Source organism: Populus euphratica, unplaced genomic scaffold, assembly GCF_000495115.2.
Source record: "Populus euphratica unplaced genomic scaffold, PopEup_1.0 scaffold73.1, whole genome shotgun sequence".
Classification (NCBI taxonomy): Eukaryota; Viridiplantae; Streptophyta; class Magnoliopsida; order Malpighiales; family Salicaceae; genus Populus; species Populus euphratica.
Genome location: NW_011499895.1, coordinates 18,470 through 40,616, shown reverse-complemented (window position 1 = coordinate 40,616; position 22,147 = coordinate 18,470). Strand labels below are relative to the sequence as shown.

General features: G+C 32.8%; 1 protein-coding gene across 1 annotated transcript; it reads right to left on the bottom strand.

Annotated features, from left to right (window-relative positions):
- Positions 1 to 4,956: 4,956 nt before the first annotated feature.
- Positions 4,957 to 6,315, bottom strand: LOC105131968 (Eukaryotic aspartyl protease family protein). The gene has a single exon (XM_011035204.1). It carries the CDS (start codon positions 6,313 to 6,315, stop codon positions 4,957 to 4,959), a length of 1,359 nt encoding a protein of 452 aa, XP_011033506.1.
- Between the last annotated feature and the right edge of the window lie 15,832 nt (positions 6,316 to 22,147).

Below are 22,147 nucleotides of genomic sequence, written 5' to 3'. Positions count from 1 at the left end.
AGATGTTGCCATTGAACATCAACTCACCACTCCTTACACTCTAGAACAAAATGGAGTTAATGAGAGGAGAAATAAATATATAATGGAGATGGTTAGATGCATGCTATATAAAAAGAATTTGCCAAAGATGTTTTGGGCAGAGCAGCTAACACAACTATTTTTTTTTTCAAAACCGACTTCCAACAAAATTGTTGGAAGAAAAGACACCTTTTGAAGTTTGGTTTTAATTACAAACCTTCACTATGCTTTCTTAAAATCTTTGATAGTATATATTTTTTTCATGTTCCACAGATCAAGAGGGAAAAGCTTGAGAAGAAGGCTATGCCGGTTATCTTTGTTAGCTATATTACTGCTTCAAAAGTCTACAAAATATATAACCTCAGACTCAAAAGATGGACATTTCCAGGGATGTTTATTTCCATAAAAAAGAACAATGGGATTGGGGAGACTCACTAAGAAATGAGTTGCTTGTAGATTAAATCAAACCTCAATTGAAGGTGAATCATTTGATGATTTACCAATTAGAGGCACCCGATCTCTTGAGAACATTTATCAAAGGAATAATGTAGTAGTCTGCAAGCCAGAAGGCTATGAAAAAGTTCAACAGAACCTAGAATGGCAAAAAGCAATGCAGGAGGAGATATCCATGATTGAAAAGAACTGCATATGGGAAATAGTTGATAGATCACCAGACAAAAAAATCAATGGTGTGAAGTGGATATTCAGGACCAAACTGAATGCAAACATTGTCATTAACAAATATAAAACTAGGCTAGTTGTTAAAGGTATGCTCAGATTTATAGTGTTAATTATTCAAATACATTTACACATGTAGCAAGAATAGACACCATCAGATTTTTGTTTACTTTTGTTGCATACAAGAACTGGAAAGTATTCTAGTTAGATGTTAATTTAAGACCAAACTGAATGCAAACAGCACCATTAACAACCATAAAGCTAGGTTGGTTGTTAAGGGGTATGCTCCAATTTATAATATTGATTATTCAGATACATTTGCATCTATAACAAGGATGGACACCATTAGATTTTATTTATTTTTTTTTGCTTTTACTACACACAAGAACTAGAAAGTATTCCAGTTAGATGTTAAATTAGCTTTCTTAAATGATATTCTACAAGAAGAAATTTATGTTGAATCGCTAGTTGGGTTTGTGATTCAAGGAAAAGAAAACAAAGTTTATTTGCTAAAGCAACCTCTCTATAGGTTAAAGTAAGCACCTAGAGCCTGGTATGGTAGAATGAATAACTATTTGACAAGTTTTAGCTTTCAGAAAAGCTTATCTAAAATAACTCTCTATATAAAGAAGATTCATAATGATGTTCTTATAATATCACTCTATGTTGATAATCTTTTAGTGAAGGTAAATAATACACAATAGGTTGAAGAATTCAAGCAGAATATGATGCCTATTTTTGAAATGACCAATCTTGGTCTCATGAGTTTTTTGTAGGAATGGAAATCAAGCAGACTGAAGAAGAAATATTTATTTGTCAGAAAACATATTCAAAGGAAATCTTGAAGAAATTTCTTATAGAGAATTGCAAACCAACAACTACTCCAATGAATCAAAACAGAAAAATTCAACAAAGAAGATGGGATTGCTAGAGTTGATGAACAAAAATTCAAAAGCTTGATTAATTGTTTATTGTATTTAACGACAACCAGGCCTAATGATGGAGCCACGTAGGAGCAAAATGGGGCAATTGCCCCTTTAATTTTTTTAAATATTTTTTAAATTAAAATATTAATATAATAATATGGTAAAGGATTGACACACATAATTACTATTGTTGACTTGTGTCTTAATATAATAAATAATATATATAATATATGTGCATTACCTCAGCTCATTTCTCATTTCCCCAAACTTTTCCCTTTTCTTTTTTTTTTCTGCTAACTACTAACTATTCAAGAGCTTTTCTACTTTTTTTTAACTGCTATCTTCCTTATACAATTTTTTTTTTCAAATCCAGTTAAGTAATTTTAGGCAAAAAAATTTCATTTTTTTATTTGTTTTATTATTTAATTTTAGTTTTATTCTTTTATAATTAGTTATTGAAAATATTAGGATTTATAATAATTTAGAGGTTTTGATATATATAATATTTTGAATCAATTAAAGATGAATAGTAGCGAATTAGATTGCAAGATTTTTAACAATAAACATTGATTTAATTGTTTTGAATTAATTAAAGGTTATATTATTTTCAATTGAATTGATTATGATAAGGAACTAAACTTTTTCATGAGATGAACGAGCAAATATTCAAATTATTGTCAGCAAGTAAAGATTGATATTTACATAATTAAAATTATTTTAGCTTGAGATTGGTCCTTTTTATTATGTTAATTTCCATGTGCCCTCCTATAAAATAATCAAGATAAATGATTAAATAATGCATATTTTATTTATTTTTTTTCTCTTTTTTTTTAGACAATTTGTGTTTTATTGGAAAAGAATTAACACGTGTGTGCAAGCCTTATTTTAATCAATGCATGTTGGTTTTTTCTTAAAAAAGAAAAAAAAACAATTTTTTTGTTTTTAAAAATGATTTGTCATGATAAATTTAGACTACCAATCCTAATCCATATTCATGCATTATGTACAGTATGCTACATGGCAATTAAATGTAAAATGAATTTTGATGAATTAATTTGTATTTTACTATGAATTTCATATGAAAGATTTATAATTATTATGTAACTTAACTTAATTTTGTTATTATGAAAACTTAAATAGAATAATTATAATATAAGTTTTCTCATTTTAAAAATATTTTTAAATTAATTTTATTTTATATGAGTTAGTATATTTGTTTCGAATTGATTTTTAATACATGTCTATATAATATAGTATTTATTAATAATTTACCCCCTCATTTAAAAAACTATGGCTCCACCACTAACTAGACCTAATATACTTTATGCAGCAAGCCTTCTATCTCATTTTATGTATTGTCCAAGTGAAATACATATAAAAGCAGCTAAAAGAATTATGAGATACATCAAAGGGACATGTAGTTTTGGTGTTAAATTTTTTAAGTGTCAAGAGTTAAGATTTCATGGTTTCTTTAATAGTAATTGGGGTGGATTCATTAATGAAATGAAAAGCACTTCTAGAATTGGTTTTCATCTAGGATTAGCACTATTTTCGTGTTCATCCTAAAAGCAAGATATTGTAGAACAATCTACCGCAAAGACAGAGTTCATTGCAGCCACAGCAGCAGTAAATCAAGCTTTATGGCTTTAGAAAATATTACGTGATTTGCATATGGAAGAAGAAGAAGCAATAAAAAACTCAGTTGATAATAGTTGATAATCAAGCAACTATAGTAATCTCTCACAATCCAATGTTTCATGAAAAAATCAAACACTTTAATATCAAATCTTTTTTTTTTTGAGGTATAAAGAAATGATGATGTTAAATTGATTTACTACAAGTCTGAAGATCAATTAGCAAATTTACTTATTAAACCGAGTTTCTAAAACAAATGATTAGAGTTTGCAACTCTTAAAACAAAGAGTGTTGAAGTTTGCTTCAAGGTTATTGGCAAAAACTTTGTTTATTTTTGTTTAGTTATTTTCTACAATAACAAAGAGTTGTACTATTTTTGTTTAGTTATTTTATACAATAACAAAGAGTTGTTCTAGTCTTTAGGAGATTGTTAATCTATTAGTTTGTTAATAGATCATGGCATGATATGTTGATATTAGTTAGCATTTCAATTTGTTTTCATTCTATATATATGTAAAGATTGCTGACAACTATTGCAATCTATTCCTTTCATTGTTAATAAAACAGTAGCAATAAGTTGCTGGATTAATTCACCTCTACGTTCTCTTCATTTAAACACTCATACACTTAAAAACACTTTCAAACCCGCAAGAAGAGGGAAAAACTGGAGAAGAAAGCTTCACGAGGCAAGTTTGTCAAGGCAATAACTAGATAAGTCGTGCAATTGAAATTAGTTAAACCTGACATAGGCGATGTTATTTTTTTTTAAAATGGAGTTTGTTTGCTGATTTTAGACAATTTTGAGTAGATGGGCAGCCTGGTGTAAGTTGAGGATATTCGTGATTATCCGATGATGAACTTGTTTGTCTTTGCATTTTGGAGAAAGGGAATTGTCTCTGTTTGGTCTGTTTTTGAGTGGTGTATAATTGTTGCTATTGCTGTTACTCTGAGTACAATAAGCTAGTGGGACTGCAGCTTCATGCACAAAGAAGAAAGCAAGCTTTCAATGAACCTTGGGGCAAGCCTCAGACATCATGTGCCCAGACATTAGACCAAATCATCTTTTGTTTTGCAAGCTATTTGGTCTTAAACAGACAATGGGCGCTCTCTTCAGGGTTGGCAACTTGGTGTGTATAAGAGGAGGACAAGCACGATACTGGCACCGCAAACCTTGTTCCAAACAAAAATTTACCCTGCATAATAATACTGGATTCTGATTTTCTGGTGAAGAAATCTCAAGCCACTCGATCATCTTTGGGATGAAGGGCGCGCAGATATTGGAAAGTTGCTGACATGATACACAACGTTTGTTTGAGAATTATGCAACTGAAATTTAAGCTACGAACTTGAGGCTTAATAATTCAATATCCAAGGAGAAAAACATTACGTGTAAACTTGGATTTTAGCTTCTGCAACCTTTTATTTTGTGATTGTCTTTCAGCATATATATGTTAGCTTCTGGGTTGTTATCTTTTGATATTTCTAAATGCAGTAGACAGATGCCTTTTCTTTTGCAAGTTCTTATTGGTTAGCTTATTGTGTTCTCCTTTGTTTTACGAGGTATCACACAAAATGGGATTATTCAGAGCAAAAAAGTTCCCCTGTTTCTTTCTGTTTTCCTGCAACGGGAATTACATGCATCCTTTAACTGCCTTGCATGTCATTTAAGGTATAAAAATTCAAGGTCACATGATGGAATTTACTCATCAAGAAGTTCACAATCAATTCTCTGGAAGAATAACTTGTGCTTGTTAAGGTCATAAGCTACATTGTAGTACTGCTGAGCCATTAACCCAATCACAGAGAAATCTTTGAAATCTTTTCCATAGACGCTAGCTTGGCTCACTGCCATGCAAAATATATTTGGTGTGGCTTGATAAAACATACTTTCAGTGTCTACCACCAAATCTGCACCCTCAGCAAAGTGAAATGTCACTGCTGGAAACCCAACAAGGTCTTGACCCACTTTCCCCCTGTAACATAGGAATGACTCCCGCATAAATGGTGTTAAGAATCTATCTATTAGGTTGCGAACCTCCCTTTCAAGTGCTCTATATTCGTTTTCAGCTAGCCAAGTAGGTGCTGTTCCTGAATCAATTATTACTCTTCTTTCCTTCCCTGTCCTTTTAAAAGCACTAGGATCGATGACAAGCCTTGTCTCTCCAACGCTAATTCCTTCTAGAATGACCTGGTAATGGCCATCAACCACATCTAAAGGTGTTGAATAGCCCTCCATGTTCACTCCTTCGCTTAAAACCAACTGGTTATAACTGTAGTCAGGATCCGCTATATTACCGATGCAATAGGAAAATTTAGATCCCATTTGATTTACTACAGATGTGATTCCACTGCCGAGTCCGAAGACCCCGGTGAAACGCCTGTCCTTGTAATTTCCATTCCTATGACTGCACCCAAAGAGCACATTATTAACAGCATTTCTGCCTTCATCTGAACTTCCAAAGATTAGTTGTTCTGTGGCAATGACTCCCACTGATGGTAGGCCTTCTACATATGTTTGGTTATACACACATTGACCCGACGAGTCACATTCCCCACTGGGGGCGTAACGACATATGATATTTTTGCATGACAAGCTATCATACGTGGTGGAAATGGAGGGGTCGAACATTGGCCCAATTATCTGTTGGGAACAACTTTTACAAGGAGCGCATTGTATCCATAAGAGGCTGCTGCCTGAGTCCATTATCGCGAGTTGTGGAACAGGTGGCTGTCCCATGGAAAAATTTACTAAGAACAAGGGTTCGGAGGCACTAGGATGAAGATTGAGCCACAAATCATTGATGTCAAAATCTCTTTCAATTTTTGCATACAAGTAGGATAGACGAGCAAGTGAGGCCTTCATAGTGCGTTCTGTGCGGTCTGCAACTGTGTCATTGGACCTGTAATATGGGGAGACAATAGAATCGCGGTGAATGAGTTTGGTGACCAATCGTGTAGGTTGTATACTAGAGAATTCAAGGTTGTTTGCAACTGTCAACGCAAAGTGGGTGCTGAAAATCAAGGGGAGTGACGAAACCAACACAAACACAGTGTCCATGGCAGTAAAATTTGAATGCTTGTGTTAGTATTGTTTTCCTTCTGTTATCCAAATATGGTACCTTGATTAACTTATAAAGCATAAATGGTGGAGAAGGCTAAAGAAAAGGAAGAGATGGGTGCATAAGGGCCACTTTTTATCAAGTTTTTTTGGATTCAACTATGTCTGCTGTGCTGATCTGATTATGACTCAGAATTGAAGGGTAGGACAAAAAAAGCTAGAGAAACCATGGGAAGGACGAAGCAAAAGAAAGTGAAAAAGGATCCTTTTTAATAAGCAATCTCCAATGTTCCAATAAATTAAAAGGAGACAGGGATAAGAAAATAGCATGAATCTCATGCAGTTGAAGAAGAGAAGGAGAAAGAGAATGATTCATAGGATAATACTATTTGGGGAGATAACAAAAGAACATGAGAATCCTCTCTGATAGTAACTCCGAAGGTAGCTCAAATTGCCAATTTAGTATTTGTGTCACAGTCAGCTTACAGTTTGGCTGCATAAAAAAGTAATCATCTTTTCTAGCTCAAAAACCGTTTCCCAGTGTTTCATTACGCTCTCTGCTGCATATAATTTCCTAATAGATCCATTGTGTTAGGTAGATGACTGTCACAACTACCAAAAAATGAATCATAATATTTGTCATTTTTCCAGTAACTGACTATATAAGCTTGTTTATATGTAGGATTATATACGGATTGCCTCTGTAGGCTATGCTGATTTTAATCACTGAAATCTCACGCAGGGGGTTAGTGAAGGGAACCAATCGTGCCCTTCTACTAAAAAAACAATAAATATTTAAAAAATATTATTTTAATATATTTTTAAATAAAACATATTTAAAAAAACAACCGTTATTGTATTTTTACTTACAAATTATGAAAAAATGCAAACGTCATAGTGCAGTAACATGTACCGGGTGTTGGGATATTCAAGCAATCAAACACATATAAATTTACGTGGTTCTGCAACTTGTTTACTCAACGAAGCTACTGGTTTGTATTAATCACTCAAAAAAACAATACAAACAAAAAGGAGGAGAAAAACTCTTCTCAACTCAACTCTACACACCCAAGCTCTCTCTATTGCTCTCTCTCTCGGTTTTTCTCTCTATTTTGTGTCTATCTAAGCTCTCATTAGCACCATCTACTTATAGCTGATATTAGAGACAATTCTCTCCATTTTAGTCAATTATAGCAGCTACTTTTGCAATCATTTTTTATGCTTAAGCAACCACTCTTGACTCTTACCATGCAGCCATGTTTGACATGGTTGCCAACAACCATTTTGTGTCTATACATAACAATCTTCCACTTGGACACAAATGACACTATATCTGTTTTTTAATCTTTGAGACCAACTGAAGCTTTACACAGCTTTAATTTATCAAGAGTAACTCTTTTAGTTAACATGTCACTTGGATTCTCGCTTCCACAGATCTTTTCTAGCATTAGTTGCTCGTCGTATAGCAATTATCGGATGAAGTGATATTTAATCTGAATACGCTTCGTCCTGGAGTGAAATGCTGGATTCTTGACAAGAAAGATTGCACTCTGACTGTCGCTAAACAAAGTACATTTTCCATTCATCTTGTCTAATTCTTTCAGAAGACTCTGCAACCATACGATCTCTTTTACAAATTCTGAGACTGCATCATATTCAGCTTCTGTTATTGAAAGAGCGATGATCTTTTGCAAGATAGAACTCCAGGAAACTGCAATGCCTCCTAGAGTGTATACATATTCTATAGTACTCTTTCTGCTATCAACAACTGTGAAGGTAAGACAAGTCTCCAAAGAACCTTTTAAGTACCTCATGATCCATTTTATCGCCTCTCAATACTGCTTTCCAGGATTGCTCATATATCGGCTTATAACTCCCACTACATGGGTAATGTATAGTCTGGTATAGACCATAGCATACATCAAAGAGCCGATAGCTGAGGCATATGGAATTTTATCCATGTATCCACATTATAGCTCAGTTTTTGGTGACTGGTCTTTGCTGAGCTTGAAATGATTCCCTAGAGGTGTACTTACTGATTTAGCATTATCCATACTAAACCTATTGAGAACCTTTTTGACATATTATGTTTGTGAAAATTTTAGCATGTCTTTGTTTTTATCTCTGATTATTCTCATGCCAAGTATTTGTTTAGCAGCTCCCAAATCCTTCATTTCAAACTATTTTGACAACTATTATTTCAACTTGTTAATCTCTTCCATGCTGAATCCTGCAATCAACATATCATCCACATATAATAATAGAATGATATAGGAGTTGTCAAAATGTTTGACATAGCAACAATGATCAGCTTGGCATCTTGTGTATCCCAAACTACATATAAAGTTGTCAAACTTCTTGTACCACTGTCTTGAAGCTTGCTTCAAACCGTACAGGCTTTTTTTAGCTTGTAGACTTGGTTCTCCTTTCCTTGTATTACAACCCCTCTGGTTATTACATGTAAATGTTTTCCTCCAATTCACCATGAAGAAATGTTGTTTTATATCTAATTGTTCAAGATGTAAATTTTCTGCAGCTACTATCCCCAGAACAATTCTGATTGTTGTGAGCTTCACAGCTGGAGAAAATATCTCAGAGTAGTCAATCCTTTTCTTTTGTTCAAATTCTTTTACAACAAGTCTTGCCTTGAACCGTTTGCTTCCATCATGCTCAGTCTTTACTCTGTAAACCCACTTATTTTGCAAAGCCTTCTTTCCTTTAGGTAGTGTGGTTAGCTCCCAAGTCTTCTTCTTCAATAACGAATCCATCTCGTCCTTCATGGCTAACTCCCACTTGCTTGAGTTTCCATCTTATAAGGATTCTTTATAAGTTAGTGGTTCACCACCATCTGTCAGCAAAATATAATTCAGTAGAAGTGTGAACCATTGTGGAGCCTTTACAGTCCTTGAAGACCTGCAAACATAAATAGCTGGTTCACTTGGCTCCAGATCTTCTTGTGTAGTAGTGGGTACAGATGTGCTTGAATTTTCTTGTAAAGACTCTTGAGTTTTGTTCAGCTCGGTAACATCGGGAAGCCCTTCTAATCTTATGAATTCAGATTTTTGTGGACTTGTATCTTGATTAGTACTTAAAAGTGCATTTTTATCATGGTTTTATATCATCATTTTGCACTTGAAGTATCAATAACTCCTTAACTAAAATATGTTTTATAATAATGTATCTAATAATATAAGATACCTATAATTTGTGGTGAATGTCTATTTTTAATGCAGGTCTATCACATAAATGAAAGGATTGATTGATGACTTGAAGAACTTAAATTGCATGGATAAAGAGATGGTCAAACTTAGAGAAGAGATGTCGGTGCAATCCAAACTGGAACACTATTTGGTAATTGGGTTATATCTGGAGCTACAGATCTCAGATTTAGGTCCAATTTATATGGATGGAAAGGTAAGACATAGGCCTACAACTTTTATATGGAGCCTAAGATCTAAAAAGGTCATTATCAAGTCCAAATTGTAGCAACAACAAAGAAGCCCGAATCTGTCTTCCAGGCCGAGCACTGTTCGGTATTTTGGCCATATCTGGAGTTCTAGAAGTCCAAATGAGCTGAAGTTTTTACACAAGAAAGCTGAGACAATGGCCTACAACTTTCATGTTTGCAACTGGCTCCAGTTTTGACATTATCAATGACGTTTTGGGCAGACAAGAGAAGATAAGGATTGTCACCAAGTCAAAAGTTGGCCACCCACTTATCAATTAGTCATCAAATCAATAGTTCCCAATTTTGGCCTATAAAAGGAGGCATTTGCCATGCATTTAGGCATCTTGGTTTCCAGATCAAGATCATGCTCTTCCTTTCTCTCTTTGTATTTTTTGTAATATTTATGCTTTGCTTTCATTAATATTAAGTTTATGCCTTTCATTTCCTTTTCTTTACTTAGTTAGCTTTTATGTTCTTATTTTGTTTATCTATTTTTCTTTCTTTCATTATGTCTAGCTAAGTTAATTATGTCAAGGTGAAAAGGTTACACTAATGGTGTAAGAATAAGTATAATGTAAACTTAATATGGACTTTAATGTTTGATACTAACATGTTTTATATTTGTTATCTTGTTCACTCTTTAATACTTTGCTTGTTAAATGACTAATCTTGATTTATGTTGTATAACACTTGGTACAACAAATGCTTGGCACTTTCATAGCCCATACTGTATGGTATAACCGACACCTGAGCTATGAAAGAAACTTGATTTGTTGTTAACATAAGTTATAATCATGAATGCTTGACGAGATTTACAAGTATTAGCATTAATTGAATAAGATGACTAATGTAATCATGTTAACAATATATAATCTGATTGGAACCTCCTTTGTGTGTGGTTTCCAATTCAATAATAAGAGTTTATACTATACTTGTTTGATATACCATTAGTGGAACCTCTAACCTTGACATTTGTTATTATTATTGTTTAATCCTTACATTAATTTTCCATCTCCAAGTTATCATCATCTTCTTCTTCTTCTCTTTCTTTATTATTATTATTATTATTACTACTACTACTACTACTAGTATTATTATTATTATTATTATTATTATTATTATAGTTGTTGTTGTTATTGTTGTTGTTGTTGTTGTTATTGCTATTATTGTTGCTTATAATTGTTGTCTATAATTTGTACAATTAACCTCCCTGTGGTTCGACCCCGGTCTTGCCGGGTTATTTATTACTTCGACACTCCTGCACTTGGGAGAAGACATCAATCTTTTAGTCGTGTCATATCTGAATCAACCATATCTATTTCTGCACTTTATTTGTCTTTGTACAAAACCTTCTCGTTGAAGATCACATTCCTGTTCCTGATAATCTTTCTGTTCTGATCATCCCAAAATTGAAATCCAAATTCTTCATCTCTATAGCTAATAAGAAACATTTCTTGGATTTGGCATCTAGCTTGTTAGTGGAGGGCTTTACAGTCCTTGAAGACCTGCATACATAAATAGCTGGTTCACTTGGCTCCACATCTTCTTGTGTAGTAGTGGGTACAAATGTGCTTCAATCTTCTTGTAAAGACTCTTGAGTTTTGTTTAGCTCGGTAACATTGGGAAGCCCTTCTAATCTTATGAATTCAGATTTTTATGGACTTGTATCTTAATCAGTCATATCTGTTTCTGCAATTGATCTGTCTTTATACAAAACTTTCTCGTTAAAGATCACGTTCCTACTTCTGATAATCTCTCTGTTTTGATCATCCCAGAACTGAAATCCAAATTCTTCATCTCTATAACCAACAAAGAAACATTTCTTTGATTTGGCATTTAGCTTACTACGAGTATCAGAATCTATATGCACATAGGAAACACACCCAAAGACCTTTAAATGAGAGAGTTGTACTTCTTTTCCTCTCTATACTTCCTCGGGCTGTTTGAACTCCAAAGGAACTGATAGTCCACAATTGATCAAGTAAACTGCAGTATGAACTGCATCAGCTCAAAATGTTTGAGGTAACTCAGAATGCAACCTCATGCTTCTAGCTCGTTCATTGATGGTCTTGTTCATTCGTTCAGCATTGCCATTCTGTTGTGGTATGCCTGGAATGGTCTTTTCCATTCTAATACCTTTGACAGCGCAATACCCTTTGAAACCTCCATCAATATATTCTTCTTCATTATTAGATCTTAAGCATTTCAACTTCAGACCTAATTCAGTCTCAACCATAGCCTTCCATTTCTTGAATGTTTCAAACACATCAGATTTATTTTTTAGAAAGTAGACCCATACCTTCTTGTTGAAGTCATCAAGGAAAGTCACATAATACTAAGAACCTCCAAGAGATGCTACTGGAGTTGGTCCTCATAAATCTGTGTGTACCAGTTCTAGCTTTCTTGCTCTTAAGGTCCTGCCAACCTTTAAGAAACTGAGCTTCTTCTGTTTTCCAAGAACACAGCTTTCACAAATGTCTAGATCAATATTTTTTAACTCTGGCAGCTTTCCCTTTAACTGAAGTATCTTCATCCTCTTTTGACTCATATGACCGAGTCTATAGTGCTATAGTTGTGCCTGATTTTCTGCTTCAGTAAAGGCAATAATGTCTGCAGATCTTATGGTCATATACAGGGTGCTGGTTTTCTTTCCACGAGCCAAAACCATTGCTCCCTTTGATACCTTCCACATACCTTTAGGGAAAAGGATTGAATGACCAGATAAACCATGGTGTGGTGTACAGTAGAATAAAGCACTAGAATCAAGGACTCAATCATCAATTGGACTTTGTACAGCAAGAATCAAAGCATCTTGTACCTCATCTATAGTAACGTTTGCAGAGTCAGCTTCAGGTTTTTTCAATTTTGTGCAATTCCTCATGAAATGACCAGGTTTGCCATAATTCCAATATTTAACCTGCTTTCTAGGTCCAGACTTACTTTTACTTATGTACCTTGATTTTGATCTACTTTTGGATAAGCTTTTATCCTGCCTCTTTCCTCGAGTGTTGATGTTGAAAACTAAACCTGAACTTGAACTTTCATCTGAGTCTTTTCTTTGCACTTCTTCAGCTAAAATCAAGTCTCAGATGTCATCATATTTCAATTAGGATTTTCCAGCTGAGTTGCTTACAACTGTTCTCATACCTTCCCAACTACTTAAAAGTGAAGCTAGCAAAATGAGTGCACGGATCTCATCATCAAACTCAATCTCAATAGATGACAATTAATTTGTGATGGTATTGAAATTGTTGAGATGTTGTGTAACAGAAATGCTTTTTGTCATCTTCAGGTTGAAAAACTTCTTCATCAAGTGCACTTTATTATTTGCTGAAGGCTCCTTATACATCCCAGACAAGGCTTCCATTAATTTTATAGTGGATTTTTCTTTTATAACATTGTAAGCAACTTTTCTTGACAAGGATAGCCTGATAATGCCCAAAACCTATCTATCAAGAATTTACCAATCTTCTTCTGACATATTATCTGGTTTCCTAACAAAGAAAGATGAAGTTTCTTTCCATATAGATAGTCTTCAATTTGCATTTTTCAATATCCAAAATCTGTTCCATCAAATTTTTCAATTCTCGCAACCTTTATTTTCTCTGCCATTTTTTATGTCTCAGATTTGAATCTGCCAAATTTGACCTAATATATGTGTCCGGAATGGCCAAAAATTTTGGAAACGATACTAAAATCGCCCAGATCGGACTTTAGATGGCTCAAATCTTGTCAATCAAACTTTTGGATCATTGGACGCTGCAGATGAAGCCACGTGTCAAAAGGAATAATGTCTGCAGCGTACCAGATCAAAACCCAATATGCCAAATGGCTATACTGATGTGTCAAACACGTAAGCAACGCGGGCCCACTTATATGACGTGTCATATCCACGTAGACTTCTATCTGACATGTCTGTGCTGACATGGACAGGTGGCGTGGCTGATGACTGTGCAAAATTACTGCTAACTAGGCACTAACATGTCGGGTCAGCCCGGTTCAGTTGCAGGAATATTCGAGCGAAGAAAAAGTGTAAAACGCGTGTTGGCGCATGCGGGCATGCAGGACGTCGGTTCTTCGCTGGAGTTTCACTAGTGGATTTGTCTCATCTTCCTCTACATGATGGTATATTCAAAAACACATTTTGAGAACTTTGATTTTTTAGTTTGGATCAAACGCCTTCTTTTTCAAGAACAAGCTCTGATACCAGTTGTTGGGACATTCAAGCAATCAAACACACACAAATTTACGTGGTTCGGCAACTTGCCTACTCCACAGAGCTACTGGTTTGTATTAATCACTCAAAGAAACAATACAAATAAAAGAGAAGAAGAAAAACTCTTCTCAACTCAACTCTACACACTCAAGCTCTCTCTATTGCTCTCTCTCTCAGTTTTTCTCTCTATTTTGTGTCTGTATAAGCTCTCATTAGCACCCTCTACTTATAACTGATATTGGAGATAATCCTCTCCACTTTAGTCAATTATAACAGCCATTTTTGTCACCATTTTTTATATTTAGGCAACCAGTCTTGATTCTTATTATGCAGCCATGTTTGACATGGTTGCTAACAACCATTTTGTATCCATACATAACACCAGGCAACATAAGAATATAACACCAGGCAACATAAGAATATTTATGATATGCTTGGCTTCACCATCCCCTCGAACAGATTATTGTTTCCTTCTTCATTAAGTATACTTATCCAGTTCCTCCGCAACAGCCAAATTTTATCGCCGGCAATTCTGTTAAAGAAGCCGCTAACTCCATGAACAATCACGAGTCCATCATTATAGATATCCCACTTGGTGATTTCAACACTGTTGATTTCTCACCACCACGCCAGTAATCAGCTACGTGTGCGCAAAAACATAAGCTCCAAGCATGTCATCAAAAGTTGGCAACCCATGGACAACATTCTCTGAACTGAACAATTTCTCATCAACCTCCGATGCTACAATTTGATAACCTAAATTCTTACATGGTAAAAAGTGCTTATAACAAACAGCATCATCATCTTCAAATTCTTGTATGCCAACCTTGAGATTTCTCTCAAGCATTAGAGACGACTTTGAAACCAGAATCAAATAGTTTCCGTAGCCATGATGTTAACAAAGAGGTTTTACATGTGTTAGGCTCGGGATTTACACCCCTACTCATCGTATTCATAACATTTAAAACACAAAACACCAGGTAAGATCCAAAAAAAAAATGACAGTACAAAAACCTAGAGAGCCCCACGGCATTACAGGGGTCCAAAGCACTTGTGCAAATTTCACCTCTTTAGGCTTGGACACCCCAAATGGCTCATCAAGGGTGAGCAAAAAAATCGAAAAACCGATTAAACCGAGAAACCCAGAAAAAAAATAACTGAAAAAATCGAACCGAAAAAAAAACCGATTAAACCGATTAAAATTTTAAAAAAACCAGCCGGTTCGGTTCGGTTTCGGTTTTATAACCAAAAAACTGAAAAACCGAACCGAACCGAAACCCAAAAAAAAACCAAGCCAAAACCGAGAAAAACCGAGCCAAACCGGAAAAACCAAGCAAAACTAATTTGAACCGGTTTTTCCCCTAAAAAACCGAACCGAAATCGGTTGGTTTGACCCAGTTTCGGTTCGGTTTCGGGTTTTTTTTCAAAAAAAAAATTTTTTCGGTTTGGTTATTTTTTTTTATAAAAACCGAACCGAACCGAAAATGATCACCCCTATAGCTTATTGCTCATTGAATTCAGAGAGGGTGGCTTTACTACCAAGAAACCTAGTAGGCCTCTAGTCTTTAGATTGAGCCCAAGGTGTTCACATAACCCAAATTACTTCACCCGCCCTCTGCATGGTTTGTATCAAGTATTAAATAGTCTCACATTCTTCCGTCGTAATTGAATCCCAAAAATAACTTTAGGGATGTTCATGTCTAGTAGATGATGATCCACTTGACAGTATCCTCTCTACTGAATAATTAACCACCCATTATTAATGGTTATTAACCCAAATTATTACCACTAAAATAGCTATCCCAATCTCTCTTTTTTACACTCTACAATTATTTCCATACAAGTTTGCTTGACTCATAGTTATATAAACGTACATTAAAAAAAAAGGGGCAAAAACATTGGGCACCAAGACTTGGTTTATTATTTACTACAATAGTAACAAAATGGTTTTCTTTTCCCAAAAAAATCACTTGCCTTTGTTCTAGGAGTTTTTTTTTTCTTTTTTTACACAAGACATACTATTTATTAAAAAAATTGTTTAGAGATATATTTTTATTTTTTATTTTTTAAAACAAAATAAAATAATTTACTTACTCCCAAAATCAAAGATTTAGAACACTAACAAAAAAGGGGTAATTGTCTTTTTCATTAATTAATGTATAGTAAATTGGTGTATCCTTGGAATCGAGTAATTTAAACCATAAGGTTTTCATTAGCATTTTTATTAAATTTTTATTTGTTTTAAATTTCATTCTTCAATTTTAATTTATCATGTATAAGTTTTTTCAATTTGATCCTTCTTTATTTATTTTTAATTTTTTTATTAACAATTTTCTAAAAGTTTTGATGTTTTTAAATTCATCCTCCAATCCAAGTTTATGGTGTATTGTTTTTTTAATTTGGTCCTTATTTTTTTGTATTTTATTTTATTTTTTTCTTTTCAATTTAATCCTCTAATAATTTTTTAAATTTAAAAATTAATTATTTAACATAAAAAAATCAAAATACTCTTAATGAATATGAAAATAACAAACAAAAAAAAGTCTTCTTTAAAGGGCGAAAAAGCCATGTCTACTTTTTTCTTGATTCTAATGGTAAATATGTCTTTTTACTATTAAAAAAACAGAATTTTAATAAACGAAAAGCAATTCATTTCTTTAAAATGTCATAAAAAAATCTCACGAGGCCACATTTTTTAGCCTGTGACCCATCGCCTACACAAATTTTATGCAAAAACAGATTAGAATCATATAATAAACGTTTATAAACTATTTTAAATCTCAAAAATTCTCCAATACACTGAAGAAACCTAAAAATACTGAATTACGGAAATAAAAAAAAACTCCAATAATAATGGTGAATACATGCTTGGATCATAGCTCACCAAAGATTTCTCTCCCCTTTCTCACCCCACCTCTCTCTCTCGTGTACCTCTATATTCAAGGACTTAAGTTCAACACAAGCAACGTTTAGGGACCATTTAGTATGAATATCAAACTCTAAGGACTAAAGTGAAAACAATGTAAAAAATCCTTTAAATTGTAGAAAAAACGACGCCATTTCATGTCAAAAAGGCATTGCCTTGATTCCTTAAAAGCATCTCCAATGAGAAATGCTATATTGAAGAGCCAAATAAAGAAAATGGCTTTTTGAATAATGTAAATATAGCTTTTTAAATTATTTGCATTCCAATGGTAAAAAACTATTTAGAAAAGTCATTTATATTTTAATATCTTCCTTAACCCATATTAAAAACATAAAATAATAAAGAAATAAAACTCATCACAAATATTAAATTAACAACAAAAGGTCTAAAAAATCAAGAGATATATATAAAAAAAAAGCTTTTAAACAAGCATACCTTTTAATTTTAGCTAATTAACACAACCGATGTTAATAATTAACCGGAGAATAATTGATTCTTGTTTTTTTAAATTTGAGAGAAGGGTGAGGCACAATACAAAAATTTAAAACTACAAGTTTTTTCTTCATGTATTTATAGAAAATTTCTTCTATATTTAAAAAAAAAAAGGTTGTTGGCCAACGGCTAAAAAAAAAATCGTTGGCCAACAGCTATCATTTTGGTCATTTCTACAGTTAAATGTAGAAATGGCTGTTAAGGAAACAAATAGTCATTTTGGCTATTTATTTAGCTCCTTTATTGGAATGCAAACAGTAAAAAAATAAAAGGCAAAAGACATTTGACTTCTTATTTAGCTGCTCCGTTGGAGCTGCTCTAATAGACAGCATGCAATAATGCCTAGCAATAGTGCATTGGAGTCTACATCTATAGTAAAATATCATTTTATTTTAATTTTGTTTTATATATTTATTTGTCAATAATTTTTTATTTGTGCTTCATACTTTTCTTGTTTTTTTAATGAATTTTATGTTAATTATTAATGAAAGAAAAATTTAGGAGAAATGGGAACAAAAACTACAAATAAACACACTCACCCACTTGGCATGGCAGGATAATTACTAGAGGCGGAGTGAGAATTGCCTGTGTCTGCTTTTCTTTTGTTGCTGTTGCTGTACATGTCAGTGTTACCTGCCATTCTTTGTTCAGGCTTCATGTTCATCTCCATCGTGCAGCTGCTGCTTTCGCCTTGTTGGCTTCTTGCCACTCGGTGCTTTTGTCAGCATGAACGAGGACAACACGCAGCACAGTAGCGAAATTCTACACAATCCAAATCATGGACCCGAACGAAAACAAGATATATGGCAGGCAGGCAGGCCGCAGAGAAGTTGACTTGGCACCACCTTATGTCTAGACCCCTGGAGACTAGAAGCATATAAAAAAACATGAACATGATAGTAATGAAGGTAGTATTTACTCCTTTTGAATCTCAGAAACTTCTGTTTTCCAGCCAGTTGATCGTAGTTTAAAGATGTGGACTTGCAAACACCTTATCAGAGAGTAGAATCTGCACATAAAATGCTCAGTTTTGAGCCCTAGTTTTTAACGTGATCATTATCGCACGACCCACATTTGTTTTGTAATTAAGCAGATGAAATTATGAAAAATCTAAGAGCAAACTTTAACAAAAGAAAAAAAAAACTACAGATTCAAGAGCTAATTATTTCAAAGTAAGATACTTGTTTTAAGCTCTGAGTACGTAAACATCTAAAATAAAAATAACAATAGCAGCATATCCAACAAATTAATATACTCAAAAACAAAGCCATTATCTTCTAATTAAAGCAGGCAAAAATATATATAACTTGGAATCGCAACATTACCGGAGAATGTATATACGTTATGCTTAGAATCGCAACATTACCGGAGAATATATATATGTTATGCTTGCCTTCGCCGAATATTATGGCCGATCTTTCTCTTAAAGAAGCGTCTGGCCACATGAACAATCACATGTCCATCATCATAGATATATCCCAGTTGGTGATTTCAGCTTTGTTAATGCATAAAAAGTACTCACCATAGGCGTATCCATCCTTGGTATCAACAGTTGGCAACCCATCGACAGCATTATCTGTACTGAAAATCTTTTTTATCAAACTTGGATGCTACAATTTGGCAGTCTAAATTCTGGCGTGATCAGAAAGAATGGTCATAAGAAAGAGCATCATCAGTCGTAACAAAAATGGAATTTTTGCCATCTTCAAGATCTTGATATGGATGGCTATTAGGTTCTTCAACCTTAATCTCATGTCATCCGAGCTTGTCCACTTGATTCTGCTTATCCTGCTCCTCCTCCGAACCTTACCAGCTCCTGCATTCAGAAGTTTATAATCCCCAGGATTCCCAAACTTGAGATCCAGGCTGCTTTTTACTCCAAGTGAAAATTACGTAGAAGTTGAAGTTACAAAAATATTTATTACCGAATTTCTCTGGGATGCCGAGTACAAAATCATGTCCCTTCTTCATGAGAGGAAGTTCAGTAATGCGGTAGCATATGGAAGAGGTAAGCGAATATGGGATTGATGGCAAGGAAACTGTCAAGATATTCAACAACACCATCACCATATGTGCTCCTGTGAACGTGCTAGATTACCAGATTGCACCATTAAAGTTGAAAAAGAAGCCTTTGATATATGGGGTTTATTTGTAAGCGATCCAAGCTGCTCACTTCTGATGTACGTCACTGTGATCTTATTGTTAGTGAAGTGCTTGAGACCGGTTATCCTTCCATCAATGATGTGAAAAATCACTGAGTGGGATATATCTATGATGATGGCATCTTGTTGTTCATGGGGTTTACAGCTTTTTTAATCGCAAGTATACCAAGGACAGTTCACGAGATCATCGATCACTGGATTCATGTCACGCGCTATGAATCACACCCAATTTTTTTTTACTTGAAAAAAAAATCAGAAAATAATTATATTTTTAAAAAAAAAGTGGGAAAAATTTAACCATCAAGTTGAATCTTAATTAATTTAATAATATAATAAAAAATAAACCTGCAATTAAAAAAAAGAATTTAAAACAAATATTACCTTGAGTAAAGATGTAAAAAAAAATAAAACAAAAAATATTATAAAAAATAAATATTTTTTTAAATAAATTTGATATATATATATATATATAATTACATATTAATATTCATATTAATCACTTCAAAAATTAAACTTATTTAATATAATTAAAAAAATCATCATTTAAAAAAAAAACTAAATAAGTAATTCATATTAATCACTTCAAAAATTAAACTCATTTAATATAATTAAAAAATCATCATTTTAAAAAAAACTAAATAAGTAAAAAAAATAACAGACAAATAAAATACAAACTTAAAATTATTTAAAAATATATATAATAAATGTTTAAATTAAAAAAATTAAAGTTATATTAATAAAAAAATAAGTATCGACATTATTGAACCTAGTAAATTAGGTTTAACACTTGAGTTATTAATAATGAACTCGCATGTAAGTTTTTATATTTATTTTTTTAAAATTAATGGGATGGATTCAATTTAACTTAAAAAAAATGATTGATTAGAAAAAAAATAATTAATTTTTTTAAAAAAACTTATTTTCAACCTAGAATATCTAGAATAATACCATTATAACTTTGATAAATCAATTCATAATCTTCAAAAACATAATAAAAAAAAACTGTATCAAAACTCATAATCAACCCAAAAATAAAAAAATATTCTCATGTTTATTTTTTTTAGACACTTTCAAATAATAATAATAATAATAAACACCTAATTTCAGCACTCTGGCACCGGAATCCTTTGAGTTTGGATAGGCTAAGGAAATGAGGTGTTCATGATTTGATTTGGTTATGTGTAAACATAAAAAACTAACCGTATTAAATTATATTAATTTTATAAAATATTAACAGAACCGGATCAAAACCGGTCCAAATCCAAACATCTGCTGTCAATATTTTCATTTCCATAGCCTAACCAAACTTGTGGTCTCTGGCACAAATTACAAGACCAATATAGAGACACATTTCCTATGAGTGGAAGTATGTTTCTTCACTATACATGAAAAAGAAAAGAAAAGATGGGTGCTAATTGCCAAAGAAAGCGACCCTTGAACAGTTCATACATTTTGACGTTTGACAATGCCTCACTTCCACCCTTTCATCAGCTAAAGAACACGCACTCATAAACTCCTTGTCAAAACCATCAAAGGTAAATCACTGCATCTTACACTATAGTATAGTGTTTTCTCTTAACCACTGCATCTTACACTATAGTATAGTGTTTTAATTTAACACATAGTTTATATATTCATTTCTCTTAACACCCTATTATTTAAATTTGTTTTCGCATGACAGTACTCTTAGGTGATATTTAGAAACCCGCTTGAAATCATATTTTTTTAAAATTTAAATAATTTATTTAAAATTAATTTTTTTTATTGTTTTCATATTGTTTTAATGTATTAATGTTAAAAATAATTTTTTTTAAAATAAAAAAATTATTTTAATGTGTTTCCAAACAAAAAATACTTTAAACCACTCTCATATTTTTAAATACTATTTTAATATATATTTTATACTATGGTAACTTTTACGGCTAAGATTTTAAAAATTTTAAAAATAGGTTGAATAAACACTTTTAATTGTTGTTTTAAAAAAATAGTTTTAAAAATATGTTTGGTTAAAAAAATAAATTTTTACATGCAAAATACATAAATAAAATATTTTTTTAATGAAAAACATATTATTTTAATTTTTAAAAAATTTAAATTTAAAATATTATTATATATGAGCTCAGTATAAAAAGATAAAATCATTTAACTAATCAAATAATTTTTCATGTAATTTAAGAAAAAAATAACAAGTTATTACACCATTCTCTCCTTCTCCAATAAAAAAATGTTAACTTTATTATAAAAATGTCATTCATCACATGGTATTATGATATTATGACCAATTTACCCTCATGCTTAACAAATAATCTTAATGCCTTCTTTTTCATGAATTTCAATGAAAATGACACAAAGGCCGTCGATGAAAGGACAAATTTTCCAACAATTATAACCAAAAAGATGATTCATGTGAAAAGGACAGTGAAAAGAAAACCCAGAAAAAGAAGCTAACTAGCAACAGCACGTTATAGAGGTCACATAGGCAAAATCGAAGTATGACACGACTAAAAGATTGATGTCTTCTCCCAAGTGCAGGAGTGTCGAAGTAATAAATAACCCGACAAGACCGGGGTCGAACCACAGGGAGATTA